The sequence below is a fragment of the Erpetoichthys calabaricus genome, chromosome 11 (assembly GCF_900747795.2).
Source record: "Erpetoichthys calabaricus chromosome 11, fErpCal1.3, whole genome shotgun sequence".
NCBI lineage: Eukaryota > Metazoa > Chordata > Cladistia > Polypteriformes > Polypteridae > Erpetoichthys > Erpetoichthys calabaricus.
In genome coordinates, this window is record NC_041404.2 from 67,539,807 (window position 1) to 67,557,205 (window position 17,399).

The 17,399-nt window shown below is 37.3% G+C and overlaps 1 protein-coding gene across 1 annotated transcript in view; it reads right to left on the reverse strand.

Moving 5' to 3' along the window:
• The window catches only part of LOC114660527 (histone-lysine N-methyltransferase SUV39H1-like), a 50,781-nt gene extending 34,329 nt beyond the window's left edge, over nt 1-16,452 (reverse strand). Inside the window, exons 1-2 of the mRNA XM_028813275.2 lie at nt 16,333-16,452; nt 13,700-13,845 (exon numbers count right to left, since the gene is read on the reverse strand). Of these exons, the coding sequence (XP_028669108.1) occupies nt 13,700-13,845; nt 16,333-16,408 (222 nt within the window). The 5' untranslated portion in view covers nt 16,409-16,452. The remainder of the gene's footprint in view (nt 1-13,699; nt 13,846-16,332) is intronic.
• Nucleotides 16,453-17,399: the final 947 nt, after the last annotated feature.

Here is a 17,399-nt window from a genome sequence, read left to right on the forward strand (position 1 = left end):
CCAACTCCATGAATGTATAGGTGCTTTTTCTGGCAGATTCTTGTTCTCTTGGCAGGATCTGTACATAGTCACCCTCTCCTCTTTCTGCCTATCTAATCCTGGCCACCAAAAATGACCAGGGGCCTCATGCATAACGCCGTGCGTAGAACTCGCACTATAACATGGCGTAAGCACAAAAGCAGGAATGTGCATACGCACAGAAAAATCCAGATGCAGGAATCTGTACGTACGCAAACTTCCACGTTTTTCCGCTACATAAATTCCGATCAGCATGAAAAGTAACGCACATGCACACGCCTTCTGTCCCACCCCAACTCCTCCCAGAATTATACCTCTTTGAATATGCAAATCAATATAAATAGCCCTTAAGCTCAGCCTTTTGTGAAAAGACAATTGGAAAAGCATGGGGGAAAATATAAGAATTTCAGCGAATACCAAATGGAGGCAAAGGAAAAATGTACTAGTTGTTGGTTTAAACAGTGGTATAATCAACAAAATGAAGCTGATCAAGTGACAGAGTGTCGGAGAAACTCGAAAGCTCAAGTTCACAAAGTCGCACAGTGCCCGAAATAAAAAAGAAATCACATATCAAAGTCGCCGTGAAAAGGCAAGTCATAGCCCATCATCTGAGTGTCATATGAAAGCTTATTAGGGTATAGACAAAAAAAACAGGCACACAGTGGGGAAAAAAAGCATGAAATGTTAACTTTAATCTCGAAATTTCCACTTTAATCACGTAGTTTACTTTGCCATTAAAGTAGAACATCATAAACTTCATCTTAAAATCGTTTTAATTTACTAGTTTCTCAAATCCCATTGTAACTAAAGTAGCACATTAAATGCTCCGTTCTGTATTTGATCTTCAATGTGCTGTGTGTGTGAATCACTACCTGCTTCTTAAACGGGCTTTCTTTTTCTCCGACAGGACACAGAATCCATTACATTCGTGATATTACAGCTCTCTGAATAATTAAAATACTGAGATGTATACGTGATATCTTTTTCATGATGATAGGAGTTAAAGCATGTTATTAACCACGGGAACACGGTGGCGCAGTGCTTGTTCATGTCTCACGCAAGAGGCTTGCTGCGCCATGCGCGACCTTCGATGAAATACTTTATTGCAGCAGTACTGTCTCTTTCAAACGTACTAACCTCCAATTCCTGTCCTTACTTTTCTTTCTCCAAATACCCAATCGCTACACAATCAGCTCTGTAATAGACGTGAAGCCATCTGTAAGCTTAGAACGCCAATTCTTCAAACCTTTTAAGGAACATTGAAATATCTTCATAGTACATGTTTAATTATTCTGTCTATCCTTCCAGTATCGCGTCAGCATGAGCAAGAATGCAGGAACAATCCATGAACTACCTAGCGCTGCGGTACCTTGTCCTCACGTTTAATTATTAACAATACAGATTATTTAAATGAAGTTTTATCTGTATAGTATAATATAATCAACATATTTTGCTGCATTTCATCTTAAAAATGATATCGTCATCATATGTAAATACGCGTTTTATAAAGTGGTGCAGGTTGTGCAATATTATAACTGTATCCCAAGTTTACAGTGAGGTGATTATACTTATAAGTCCAAACAGTTCTACAAGGAGCACTTGATGGACTGATTTAGTGCGTTTATAGTTCTTGGGATGAAACTTTTTCTAAACCGCGAAGTCCGTACAGGGAAGTCTTGGAAACGTTTTGCCGTGGCTGAGTCAGCGTCTGCTTCATGCTGTATACCGATAATTCTCTTTCCAATCAGCTGCTGCTGTGATTCCCCACTCAGATACAGTGATATAAATACTCCAAGTGGTGCAGTGAGAGTAATATGGAAAAAGATGATCTGCTGTGGCAACCCTTAACGGGAGCAGCTGAAAGAAAAAGAAGATGCATTGAGAGTAACAATGCTAAAGCAGTTATGGTATTTGGAATACTATGGCGATTCTCTGGACCATTATATTGCTGCAGGTTAATTACAATCAGATGCATTACACTAATAAACAATATGTAGTTAGTTTCAGTGTATTTATAAAGCCGCGTCAGGAATGTGGGTCTAAGAAAGAAAGGGTGACCACACAGGAACAGTAGCACTGCTTTGACGCTGGGTGTCGCCAGTCTGCAAAACCGAGCAGAGAAATTGCGTCCGCCAGGGCATGAGGTACGGTGGAAAAGTGCGTGGCTTTACGCCAAGTTTAGGTTTAATACATCGCGATTTGAGCGTGGAAACGTTCGTACACAACATTTCTGTGCGTACGCACCGTTTATACATGAGGCCCCAGGTGATTGCTTTCATTTTTACTATTCCCAAGTGTTCCCCATGTAACCTGTTGAGTAAGGTAAGGTACTATGTAACGATGCTGGAATTACCACTCTCAGCCCCATACCACCCATCCCCACCCCAACATCTGCTGCTGAAATGGCATGTACATCTAAGAAAGATATTTTGTATTCTAAGCCTCAATTTTGACCGGTTCCTTTTAATGACAATCTTGATAATGCATCACCATTCCCGTGCTCGCCAGATTTTTTTTTTACATCAAATCACATATTGTTAAGATGCCAAGATTAATGCCCATCTTTGTAGTTTCGCTGCAGTTAAAAGTGGGAGTTGCTGTTTTAGGACCTAATATTTTGACAAGGGCTGGGCGGTATGACCAAAACTCTATATCATGGTATTTTTCAAAATTATACCGATATCACGGTATTCAACAGAATTTTATCCCCCATGCGTGAGTGGATGTTAACCACATTTTCCACAGCAATTACTGTAGTAGACTGGCTAAGAATAACCTATTCCACTGTCATGAGAATTGTACAGAAAACATTTTAATGTGCACACAAGTATGAAAACAGGTTTGCATGGCCCCATAAAGTGATAGTTTTCAAGGGGGTTGCACTAATGAAGAGAAGGAATCACATTGCATGACAGTTGCAGTTAAAATATAGAACCTTTTTACTGAACAAATTCTGCAAACAACTTACACTGTAATTTTGACAACATATTTTCAACCATCCAAAGAGACATTTAGACTTAGTAAAATATCCAGAAATGCTTGTCAAAAGTTGTATTGCACTGAACATGTCTTTGAAAAGGAATAAATAGTAAATATTTTTTGTAAACCAACTGCACTTTCTGTTAATGTTAACAATCTCTGTCCACTGACACGTTAGCTATATGGATTGTAATGGCGTTGGTTATCTCGATCCACTGCTTGCTTTTTTTTGTCGTAGGCAGTACCATCTAGCAAACGTGTCTAGAACCGACGTCTGACTCGAGTGTCCTCTGGCTTTTTCAGTTTTACCCGAGGACATGGAGGGTGCCAATCTTAGTTCCATACATTCATGGTACTCCAAAGCATGTTTGCAGCTAAGGTGGTGCAGCAAATTGCTCGTGTTACCGCCTCCAGCGACAACTTCAGCTCAAAAGCATTTGCAGTAAATAGTTGTTTGGTTTTAAAAGGTCGGATGTGGATTAAAGTATCTCCAGACAACAAACACGGCTCCTTTTTTCGGCAAAAGTTCTTCTGTGTCATCATGTTCAACTTTATTGTCTGCTACAGCTTCAGTTTCGGCATGTTCCCTGTCCATTTTCACCGCTCAATACCTCCACTAACGCATGTACTCCGTTGCATGCGTGTTTAGCAGTGAAAAAGGTTCCTCCTTAAACAGTTTCCTGCTGCGCCACATTCCGAACATTGTTTAGGCTATTTAAACCGATATTGTGGTATAAGAAAAATCCATATCATAACAAAAATAAACCGTTTTCAGTATGAACCGGTATACCTCCCAGCACTAATTTTGACTAGGTGTTTGTGATCAATGACCAACTCAAATTTTCTGCCAAGTGTCTCCTTTTCAATCTGTGGATAGTTTTACTTACTGAATGTCCAAGAAACATATGCAATGGGCCTCTCTGTGCCACTTCTGTACTTGTGTGCAACCACAGCTGCCACATCACAGCGTGAAGCATCATAGGCCAAGGACATGGGCAAGCTCCAATCAAAATGAACTAGCAATGTTACCTAACAAAGTTGCCGCCTGGTTTTCTCAAAAGCTGAATGCACCTGGTCTGACCACACCCATTTTTGTCCCTTCTGCAGTAACTCTGTCATAGGTTGGAAATACATTTTCCATAATTCACTAGAGCTAGGCATGACCCACAGGCTTGGATACATTGTGGGGGCCCTTTCAATTGCCTCAGTTTTCTTCTTTCATAGGCCTCATTCATTCACTATCAATTACGTGCCCTAAACACTTAACTTGACTTTGAAAGAATGACAACTTTTCTGAATTAGCCTTAAAGCCATATTGCTTTAGCCTATTCAGCACAACTTCCAGATTCTTCAAATGCTCCTTCTTATCACACCCAGTAACTAAAATGTCATTCGAATAGTTCTGTTCAAACCTTGTAAAACTGTCTATTATGTGCTGGAAAATGGCAGGTGTGCTGGCTACCTCATAGGGTAATTTACATTTAGTTCCGTAAGTATTTGAAAACATACAATTTTCATAATTTTGTCTCTGTGCACCACCACTATGGATTTGAAATGAAGCAATCAAGATGTGATTGAAATGTAGACTTGCAGTTTTAATTTAAAGTGTTTAACAAAAATATTAGCTCTTTAGAAAAAACAGCCATTTTTACACATGGTCAACACCTATTTTCAGGGGCTCAAAAAGTATTTGGACAAACTAAATCATAAATATAACGATCATTTTTAATACTTGGGTGAAAATCTCTTGCAGCCAATGACTTCTTGAAGTCATGGAATTCATGCTGGGGTTCCACCCTACTGATGCTTTGCTAGGTCTTTACTGCTGCTGTCTTCAGATGCATTGAATTTCTCCGTTTGAGAAATGTGTTTGTTGGACTTTCTTCCTTCAGTTGTGTCTTCAGCAAGTGAAATGCATGTCTAGTTGGTTGAGGTCAGTTGACTAACATGGTCATTGGAAATATTCCACATCTTTGCCTTGAAAAGCATTTGGTTTGCTATCACAGTATGTTTTGGCTCATTGTCCATCTGTACTGTAAAGCATCATCTTATCACTTTTGTAGCATTTGGCAGACTTTGAGCAGACAGTACAGACCTGTACACTTTAGAAATCACCCTGTAACTTTTATCAGTAGTCAGATCATCCATTGGCATAATGTTGCCTCCACCAGGTTTCACAGATAATGTAGTATGCCACATATTGATCTTAATTGCATTTGTCCAAAGAAAACTTCCAAAACCGGACTTTTTTTTAAAAATATTTTCGGGCAATGTCTAATCTGTGCCTCCTATGATTGAGGATTACCAAAGGTTTGCAACTTATGGTATATCGTTTTTCTTCTGTGAAGTCTTCACTTGCTTGTAGACTTTGGCAATGATAGGCCTACCTCCCAGAGAGAGTTCTTGATTTGGCTAAATGTTGTGAATTAGTTTTTCTTCACCAAGGAAAAAATTCTGCAACCATCTAGCACAGTGTCTTCAATGGTTGTCCAGGCCTTCTAGGGTTGCCAAGCTTACCAGTGTATTCCATCTCTTTAAGAATGTACCAGATGGTTATTTGACCACTCCTGGTGTTTCTGCTATCTCTCGGCCTGTTTTTACTTGCATAGATAGCTCTTTGGACATCACATTGAGTTCACACGGAGAAATTCAAATTTCACACTTGAAATCAACTCCAGACCTTCTCCCTGCTTAATAGTGAATGAAATAATGAGTGACCTATTCATATATGACTATGGAACAACTTTTCATTCAATTGTCATTCAAGTCCTTTGAGTATCTTGCCGTTGTTATTCATGGAGTTTCTCAGTTTCTAGTATTATCCGTGTATGGACCTCCTAAATACAATGAGTCTTTGAGGAATTCTCAGACTTGTAATTACGAACTATAAAACATTCCTAATAGCCGGTGATTTTAACTTTCATATTGATAATCAGTGTGACCCGAAAGTAAAAATTCATGAACCTCCTGGACTCTTTTAATCTGAGCCAGCACATTATTCAGCCTACACATAAAGCAGGTCATATGTTAGACTTAGTAATTACTAAAGGACTAAAAGTTGATGTTAAGTAGATCGTTGATATTGGTCTATCAGACCATTTTCTCTTACTATTTAATATAGAAATAATGATAGTAAATATTCACGAGAAGCACATTGTTAAACGCTTCTTTGATTCATCAACAGCTTCAAAATTTTCAAACATTCTAAGCAACCAGTCTGTTTGTAGTGCTTACAATAGTGAGAATAATGTAAATAGTAAGGTGGAAAATTTTAATATTAAGGTGAGAGCCGCTGCCGACAGTCTCACCTGAAAAGATACTTTAAAAAAAAAAAAAAAAAAAAATCTTCTAGCACTGTTGTATAGTAATCCCTTGCTATATCGCGCTTTGACTTTCGCGGCTTCACTCTATCGCGGATTTTATATGTAAGCATATCTAAATATATATTGCGGATTTTTCGCTGGTTCACGGATTTCTGCGGACAATGGGTCTTGCTTCCTCAGTTGGTTTGCCCAGTTGATTCCATACAAGGGACGCTATTGGTGGATGGCTGAGAAGATACCCAATCAGAGCACGTATTACATATTAAATAAAACTCCTCAAATATATTGTGAGCAGGGGGGCTGTTCGCACCCCTAGAGGATACGGATGCTCCTCTAAAAAATGCTGAAAGACTACCTTCACATTGTTGCCTTCCTTGCTGGGCTTACATGTGGCTGCTTTGTCACGCGATATGCTTCCCGCATGGTGCGTCACATGCTTAAAAGCCCAAACAGCACCTATTCATTTTTGATTGTTTGCTTTTTTCTCCCTCTCTGTTCTTGACCCGCACTCCTTTGAAGAGGAAGATATGTTCCTGTCTCTACAACCTCCTGTGTTTCTGTGCAAATCTGTGACCCAAGCAGGTCAATATAAAAATAACCATATAAACATATGGTTTTTATTTCAGATTTTCACCTTTCGCAGGGGGTTCTGGAACGCAACCCTCGCGATCGAGGAGGGATCACTGTACCATGGAAGACCCAAAGAGTGTCTGATCTAAAGAAAACATGCTGGAGAGCTGAGCGTAAATGGAGAAAAACTAAACTGATGGAAATATTGAAGGTTAAAAATAACAGAAAACAACAACACAGTCCATCTTGAGAGGCAGTGTTATTGCTCTAGAATTATAAATAACAATGCTAGTAATACCAGAGTCTTATTGATCATCTGCTAAACCCAGGTCACTCAATGGAATGCCTCCAAAAACCTTCCAGTGAAACTTGATGCTTTTGCTGTATTTTTTAATTAAAAAATTAGAAATAATATAGTACATTAATATTTAAATATGCCTTATTTTCCAAGTTCAACTTGCTGACAGGTTTGTGCTAAATCAATTTTACTAAACTGTATACCATTAACAAGTCTTGCAAAAAAATCTTAACCGGTGAGAATATGGTAGGGTAGGCATCTACATCTAGCCACTGGTTAATGGTGACCTTGTAGTCTCCACAAAAACCATATTTCCTATCGGAATGCTTACAATTGGGGCTGCCCGTTCTGCATAAGATACTGGTGTCAATACTCCTTGATGTACTAAGAGGTCAAACTGTTCATCCACTGCATCTCTAATTGCAAAGGGCACACTGGAATAGCATTAAAAGATACAGTTTGGCCTGGATACCTTTTACCCCATTTCTCCATCAAACACACAACCATATTTTTGTTGCAATGCCTCATTTTGATTAGTTTCCTGAAATATACTAAAACTTTTTAGTTTGAAACAAGGAAGCCAGTTTCACGCTATTGTAGCACCCCCAGCCCCTATTACAGCAAGTAGGAGCAAATGTAAATGTGGAAAATAAGGGCCAGCTTGTTCAAGTAACTTACCCAAAACTATTTGATTTTTTTACATATATTCTATTAACACAACATCTTTTGGACACAATGGAAAACTACTAAACTTAGAATAGTACAATTTCTCTGAAACTACAGACATGGCATCACCGGTATTAATTTGTATTTTGATATTTACAGCATTATTTTCAATAGAATGTTATAGGGTTTTACATACTCCGTGTCCATCACAAACAGTTCATGCACCACATGCAACTGTCCTTTATGTCCATTTTCATTGAAGCCTTTTCCACATTTTGTGAAACTAGCTGCTGTTGGATTATTCATAACTGTTAGGGGATTTTCTATAGTAGAAAGAATAAAAGCCTCTATGAGGAAGCACACGAATCAGAATATTATAAATAATCTGATGCCGACTTCTCTGGAATGATGTAGGCAATGATAGGCCCACCTCCCTGGAAAGAATCGGGTCCAAGTGAGTTTAATTATGAAAAAGCTGCAGACATCTGCGATTATGAAAAAAAATATGAAATATTTATCTTTATAAGCTTTGTAACCACTGAGTAATACAAGGTTTTCATTACATTATGATTTTACAATACTGTATAATTACCATACCTTTGTGTTTTGACAACTCAGCTAATCCTTCATCCCACCTGACAAAACAAAACAAAAAAAAATCTAGGGAGAAAACTGCATGGAGTCAATGGGTAGTGAACCAATCCATAGTACCGTTTACTCTGATGCATCACATTTGCTTTTATACACACATTATTATACTGTGCTCTTCTGTATGTTGCTGTGTATAATTCTGCGCAAATTAGGCAATGTCTGATGCAGCATGCTGTGCCATTTTTCCCCTGACGCACACAGTGCCATGGTGGGAATTTATTATACATACACACACACACATACATAGTATGTAAAACCTTGAAATATGCACAGTTATTAACAGTATCAGAGACAGGTTTTTCAAACTAGCCCAGTATGGCATAGATAGAAAGCATAAACTCTTGAAGCATGAACTGAACTAAAGTATTGGATTGGAACTGGACATTTTAAAATCATAGCACTAACATACTCATTTACAAACTACATGCTCACAGTCAAGACTACAGGTGAAAATCCTAAAATGAGATCAATATAAGCAATACATGATGCAGAGTCTTAAATGGGTTCTCTCTGCCCATACAACAACATTTATTTATATAGCACATTTTCATACAAATAATGTAGTTCAAAGTGCTTTACACTATGGAGAAAAAAGACAAGAATTAAAATAAGAGAACGCTAATTAACATAGAATAAACATTCAGCCAACTATCTAACTATCCATAATGCAAATCACTCTGTACTCATTGAAATATATTGACAATGCTGGTACTATTTGAAGAATTTATAATTATTTGTTAACATGAATTTCCCACCAATGCAAAGAAAGACTTCCATACACTTGAATTTAAACTATTTGAATTTAGTTTAAGACAGACACAACCGAGATATTTAAAGATCCAGTTTGCACCTGTCCCCTCACATTTAACAAACAGTACAGTTAATTGTCTTTGTTAAGGTAAGAATTTAAAGCAGGGGTGTCAAACTTCAGTCCTGGAGGGCCGCAGGTTTTCATTCCAACCATCGTCTTCATTAGTGACCAGCTTTTGCTGCTAATTAACTTCTTTTCCCTTAGTTTTAATTAACTTGACTCAGGCCCCTTAGTTGTTTCTTTTTCCTTAATTAGCAGCCAGACAATAATGAGACAAAACAAGCTGCCAAATGTCCAGCTAACCACATTATTTGAACATACAGAAAGGTGAGGGTCTCAGTAAGGTTGATCTCCGAGGTCACCAAAACATGTTGACGATATTCTTAGAAAAGAAAGAAAATCAACAGGTTTGGAAATGCCTGCTGTGGAAGAATGAGAGCAGCAACAGGCCATGGAATTAAATAACGGGTTTAACAGGGGTAACAGCAATAATTGGCTTCTCATTAATGAACTGGTTGAAATGAAATCGGTTGGAGTTTGAAGCCCCGGTTTAGTTGGTCAGCTGTCGGCTAATTTCACATCTCATTTCTGTTGGGATGTCATTTAATGAAGGAAAGAGTCAATTCAGAGGACTGAATCCTTAAAAACAGGGCTATGAAAATGAAGGGAAAAGGAGTTAATTAGCTGTGAAAACTGCTCACTGATTAGGAAAAAGGTTAGAATGAAAACCTGTAGCCACTGCGGCCCTCCAGGCCCGGAGTTCAACACCCGTGATTTAAAGCATTTAGATAAATGTACTTTATAAAAAGGCAATTATGGTATGGGAGGAATCAAACAAACAATCAGTACCATGTTATATAAACCTGTATTGGTGCTATTGTAATTATGACTCTTATATGGTGAATATGACTTTCCAATGCTGGAAATAGTTTACAAAAAAAATTAAACAAAACTGAGCATTTGTAAAATTTTCTAATAGAAACTGAAATTCAAACATTTAAAACTTCAATTTTTTGTTAGCTTTTAACCAAACACAACAATGTGAAGTACTAATACTTATATCAATGTCAGCTATTGGTGATCTTTTATTGGTTTATTAACAAATAGGCCAGATTGTGAAACATTTTTTAAATGGTGTCAAGAGTAACCAATAATCATGGCATTAAGGAGACAAATTGAAAATGAAAATGTATACAACTTTCAGTTTATTTACCTTTTTCTTGTATATTCACATTAGTTTAGGCACTGGTTTTGTAATTCTAAAGTGATCATGGCTATATACAAGTAGACATAGAAGTGTGAAGCTTCATAAAAACTTACCTCGCTTCTTGAATAGATGTGACAGGAGCTAAAGGAAACATTTGCTTATGTGTGCCATGTTACACCTTGTTTTCTTACATTTACAAAATGCAAGAGGATAAGTGTGGCATGAGACAACCAGTACTTGCATAATACATGCCTGCTGATCAAGTCAGAAGTAGTAATGTTATTTTCCTTTGAATTATGACTGTATTAAAGCAGAAAACATTCAAGAAATTTTGAATAATGACTGTGCAGCTAAAATCAACCAAAAATCAAAAACAGATAAAATTCGATGCTCTAAAATGTCATATTAAAATATACAAATCATACCATTTTCATAAGACAAATGCCTAATTTTGCCTTTTAAACTTACCAATACATTAGACAAAAGGGAAAAAAATGAAAGAACAAATTTTGCAATTAACATTTTTATTCAATTAAAGAATACAACTATGTTTGACAATTCAGACAAAATATTTTAATATTTCACTCTGAAAGAACATACAAAAACATTATACTGAATAATTCATAACTAATACAGTAATCCCTCGCTATATCGCGCTTCGCGGCTTCACTCTATCGCGGATTTTAAATGTAAGCATATTTAAATATATATCGCAGATTTTTTGCTGGTTCGCGGATTTCTGCGGACAATGGGTCTTTTAATTTCTGGTACATGCTTCCTCAGTTGGTTTGCCCAGTTGATTTCATACAAGTGACGCTATTGGCAGATGGCTGGGAAGCTACCCAACTTACTTTTCTCTCTCGCGCTGACTTTCTCTGATCCTGACGTAGGGGGATTGAGCAGTGGGGCTGTTTGCACACGATACGGACGCTTGTCTAAAAATGCTGAAAGATTATCTTCACGTTGCTACCTTCTGTGCAGCTGCTTCGTGAAGTGACATGCTGCACGGTGCTTCGCATACTTAAAAGCTCGAAGGGCACGTATTGATTTTTGATTGTTTGTTTTTCTCTGTCTCTCTCTCTCTCTGCTCCTGACGGAGGGGGTGTGAGCTGCCGCCTTCAACAGCTTTGTGCCGCGGTGCTTCGCATACTTAAAAGCCAAACAACCCTATTGATTTGTTTGCTTTTCTCTTTCTTTCTGACAGTCTCTGCTCCTGACGTGCACTCCTTTGAAGAGGAAGATATGTTTGCATTCTTTTAATTGTGAGACGGAACTGTCATCTCGGTCTTGTCATGGAGCACAGTTTAAACTTTTGAAAAAGAGACAAATGTTTATTTGCAGTGCTTGAATAACGTTCCTGTCTCTCTACAACCTCCTGTGTTTCTGTGCAAATCTGTGACCCAAGCATGACAATACAAAAATAACCATATAAACATATGGTTTCTACTTCGCGGATTTTCACCTTTCGCGGGGGGGTCTGGAACGCAACCCCCACGATGGAGGGGGGATTACTGTACCTACTGTCAATACATCTCAATCTGGACTTGAGCTTTACTGATGTTCATTTAAACATTTATTTCAACTGTGGATTACAAACTTTAAACTTGACAAGGAAGTGTGTTAATAAGATAGGTACCCCAGAAACAAAAACAGTTTACACAGTGACATTTGTAGTTATTGCAGTAGTTTCAATAATAAGATTATCAATCTTGTGTCATTATGAAGGTTATCTAGTCTTTAAAAACCTAAAAATCAATCCATTACATCCTTGAAATTTACCTATAGGTAGTTTTTCGAAGTGTTGTTAAAGAAATGCTGGCCTAACATGACAGTTATAGAAACCACACAAGAAAAACCTCAGCAGAATAATTTTTGTGCTTTTGGAAGTACACAAATTACTTATTAAAGTATCTAAAAGAAAACAAGATAGAAATGAGAAGGAGAAAGAGGAAAAAAAAAGTGGCAGATACTAAAACCACTACAGAACCAAAAGAGTGACTGCACTTTGGCCATACAGACATCTAAACATATACTTTTAAAAGCAGTTGCAACTAGTAGCAGTGGCACAGTTTGCACGAAAATCAATACAAGATATCAACTCAATATATCAATAATAAATCAAATGTTTAAGAGAGTTACTAGGGGCCACACAGCAATGACACTTGCAATAAAAAGATGAGATAACAAGTCTACTTAGGTCATGATGACTAGAAAGCCTTGGTGAAAAATTTGTCAGTTGTTTAAAAAGGCATGAAAATGACAGCAGCCAAATTTATTACCTTGAACAGTTTTGAAGCTGGCCTTACATATTGTGAACATAGGAACTGTAACAAACGAGAGGAACACCATTCAGTCCATCAAACTTGTCAGCTTAGCTAATAGCTAAGCTGTCACAATATCTCATCTAAGTACTTCTTAAAGATTGTCAAATTTTCTGCTTCAACTATATGACTTGTTAGTTTGTTCCAGATTGCCACAACTGTATACTTGAAGTGCATCTTGGCTTCACTCCTAAATGCTCCTCCACTTAACTTTCATTGGTGTCCTCAGGTACGTGACTCACTGTTAAGTTGAAAGAATTTGAGGATTTTGAAAACCTTGATTAGTCTTAAGGAGATGAGACTGTATGGAGACCTAAACAGGTTTAATTCTCCAAGACTGTCAGAGTATGATATGTCCTTAAGTCCGAGAAGGCACTTGATTGCTCTCCTCTACACAGCTTCAATTGTTACAATGTCCTTCTCAAAACAAGATGACCAGAACTGCAAACAATACTCCAGATGCAGTCTCACTATTGCATTATATGCTTTAACCATAACATCCTTTGATTAACATTAAAGTGTTCTTAAGATGTAACCTAACATTTGACTTGCCTTTTTAAACAAGTGCTTTGATAAGAAAACATTAATTGCTTTATTGTAGAAATATGAAAATGTAAACACTTAGATTTTTACTATTTTAAACATAATTCTGATTAAGAAAAAAAGCTACATTTATAGGGAAAGATTCACAGAATGAAAAAGTTCAAATCCTAAGCCAAAATTTCAAATGCATTTTTACTAGAAAATCAGTATAAAATTCGGTTGTATTGCTAGTTTGGATGTAATAAAGAAACAAACAAGGAAATAAAAAAAAAATCAAAATCAAAAGTGACATGTATGTAAAATGCAACTTACCCCCTTCTTTTTATAGTCGCAGAGATACTCCACCTCAAAATCATTAAGGTTCTTTCTGGTAACACCCAGTTGTGGACACTCAACCCGTTCTTGTCGACACAAATACTGCAGGTGATTCAAGGTGGATTTGCACAGCACACGGCACCCTGCAGGAAGCAAATCATATCAGATGCTAGACTGCATGGGCTGAATGCTCACAGTTAGAGTAACAGAACATTCTCAGGCCAATTCAACATCTCAGGAAGCCAGTGCCTATCCAAGCAGCACTGGGAGCAAGGCAGAAAACAGCCCTGGACAAGGCCCCATACATCTCGGAACCAACTGCCACATACACCAACTTTCACACCCAGCCAGTTTGTAATTGCTAATTAACCTAACATGCATATCTTTGGGAATATGGGAGGAAATTCCACACAGACAAACAATAAGTAATATCATAATATAATAAGTAATATACAGTAATATCATGGTGACAATACACAATAAAAATAAAAAGCCTAAGGACCATTTGAAAACATTCATGCTTTAACAGAGCAACTGCCAATGAAGAAAGTAATAAAATTACTACATACATACCTTCTCAATACCATATAAACTATTCTTGGTCATCATTTTAAAACCGGAAAAGGCAAAGTCTAACAACAAAATATTTAAACTAGACACTGATTTCATCAATCAAAAACATAAATGACAAAAGCAATAAAGTCATCTACCAGTAACAATTTTCCATGACAAAAAAAAAAAAAAAAAGTTTTCTTAAACATACATTATGAATGTTTTCAAAGTTTAGCATTCCAAAAAATATCACAGGAGAAAAAGACTTTGGCTTTCCAAAAATAAATAAATTCTTACATAGTATATATTCCCAGTTCAGCACAGTGTGACTGATAGTGTAATACACGAGTTATGTTCTTATTTTATTTAAAAAACCTGCTAACAAACACTGCTAACAAATCTGAATGTTTTCACGTTCTTACAAGTTTAAATAAACCACTTACTCGTAAACCATATTTGAATATCAATGCCTTTATAACAAAAAAAGTAATGAATCAGTTGGAGACCATAAAGAGTATAAACTTTCTACTTTCCCATGGAAAGATGCCCATCTACGAGTAAAGTACTATAATCACTCCGAGGAAAAGCTGCATTGGTTAAAAATTTACACCCTGTTTGGCTTCCTGGACCAACTGTCTGTAACCACTATTTTAAACCAATCAATTAATCTTTTTTATTATTATAACTAACATTTTATTGCAAGTTACCTGGGAATTGTCACTTACTTTGCTAGGTAATATTTCACATGCTACAATATACTCATTTTAAAGATGAAAGAATACTAAAAAAAAGATTTCACCTTCTTATAAGAAGCGACGCCTGTTAGTACCTGTTCATGTTGATAAATGGAAGCGAAAATTAAAATAAGATAAAAGATGCTGATCATGTACATAAGAACTGTGACAAACGAGAGGACTCTATTCAGTCCATCAAGCGCGTTTGTTCAGCTAATAGCTAAGCTGCCCCACTATCTCACCCAGATACGTCTTAAAGGTTGTAAAGGTTTCTCCTTCAACTACATGGCTCGGTAGTTTGTTCCAGATTCCTACAACTTTTATGCGTAAATAAGTGGTTTCTGGCTTCAGTTCTAAATATTGAAGAGTAAATTCGCAAAGGTCTGATTACTAAATTATGAAAGCACAATTATCATCATAAATTTCTACCTTAACAAAGTTGTCTCTTCGAGTGAGTAACGTGCACTTCGCTGTAATGAGCAGAAAACTACAAGACGCGGAAACCGATTCAGCAAAGCCATCATGAAAATGCAAGGTCACTTGTTTCAGTTCTCCGTCCTCCCCTAACAAGCGGAGCTACTGCATTTATCTAGAACATCGAAATGTGGGATGATAACACCAATCAGACATTTAACGAGTACTTTATTCTATTCCAAAACGATGTCACCGATTCGTAAAAATCTTCCGACTAAAGTTGTGTTAATGTTTAGGCGATCAGTTAGTGTCCTAGGAATCTTCAAAAAACATCTGTCCTGTTAAAGAACTATACTGCTGTTAAAGTTATTCATTACAAAAATTGTATTTAAACCATCTGCAAGGCTTTTGGGAAGATAATTTAATAAGCACGCCACAGCACGTGTACACTGCGATTCTGCACTGACGGAAAGCAAAAAATATATATTTATATAAAAAGACAGTGGTACAATGAACTCGTCCCAGTAAAAACGACTGACCAGGGCTCTCCAGATGCGATTGACTATCCTTTTAAAGTGCGTGTCTCGGTTTACATTGAACAAAGCCATTTCGGATGTCCATAGGCTGTTTTGCACAAAGTTCCGGTAAACATTCTTCACTTAAACTTATTAGATCTATGAACTATAGCGAACAGCTAGAAAATCTTGTAAAAAAAACTTTTGTACAAATTTCTGGAGAGAACAATTCGTGTTCTGCAAGCATTTGCGGGATTCTTTAAGGATCATTCTATGCCACAAAATATACCTATCAAAGCACTTCGCAGCGTTTACCAACTTGCAATGCGAACTTTACGTCTGTATAAACGTTTAAATAGTACGCATGAAATCGTTCCTTACAACGTGGTAATATAGAAAACACAACGTCTCATACCGTTTAAATTTTCCGCCATCTTCTTCAACGCCGCCAAAATGTTCCAGTTCGGATTGGGAGGCGGGCGAACAATCATCTCTCGGAGAACATTGGCGAATGGTCTTTACGATTGATGCCTGGAATAGCCATTCACTTATGAAAACGTAAACGATTGCGAGCCCAATCCTTCCTGAGGTGGGGGATTGCTTGCCCCTGATCTCATGATTGGAGAAGATGACGACAAAACGACTTGATTGACATCACTTTTACCCTATCGACGAAGTAATTCAAGGGTGCTAGCTTGTTGAATGACAAAAAGGACGCGCTCGCCCAGCCTTTGATTGATAATCAAGGGGAGCCAATCGGAAATAAGCAGTGAATTTATAACCCATTTTCATTGGTTAAACGTTATATTTAGCTATAGCACGCCTCCGTGTGGGTTAACCGTCGGAGATTTAAGAAGAACATGCATTTCGATTGGATATGTTCGTATTAGATAGTAAAATCTGTCGTAGTTTTAGCCAATCAGCTTTAGAGGTGTTGAAGCAGCTCCTTGCAATTGACGAAAAGTAATGGTTTTTTTTGGTACATTATTTAGCCCTCGCATGTGACAAGCAAGAGTCTGTCTAAGATGTTTTGCGTTAGAATCGATTGTGTTCAACAGTGGAATCTCTACAGTTTACCCATTCTTTGTGCAGAGATTATTAGACGGCAGATCTGTGGTAATGAGACGAAGCCGTTGGATGATATTATCACGTGCATGTTTCTTTAATAATAATAATAATTCTTTGCATTTATATAGCGCTTTTCTCACTACTCAAAGCGCTCAGCAATTGCAGGTTAAGGGCCTTGCTTTGAAATAATGCTAAGGAACTTTGCGTCCGAAACTGTCTGGTTACGACTTTATGTGATCTTGGTTCAGAAAATGTATGTTTAATAAATGAGAAAAGGAATAAAATAATAGGCTTTGTTTTCAAAAATGCATTTTTAGTAAATGGAAGGACAACAGTGGCCTTTCCAAAAAACGGTACAGTCGAATCTGTGTCTGGAAAATCGAAAAATGAATTTAGCTGTAACCCGGATTCTCT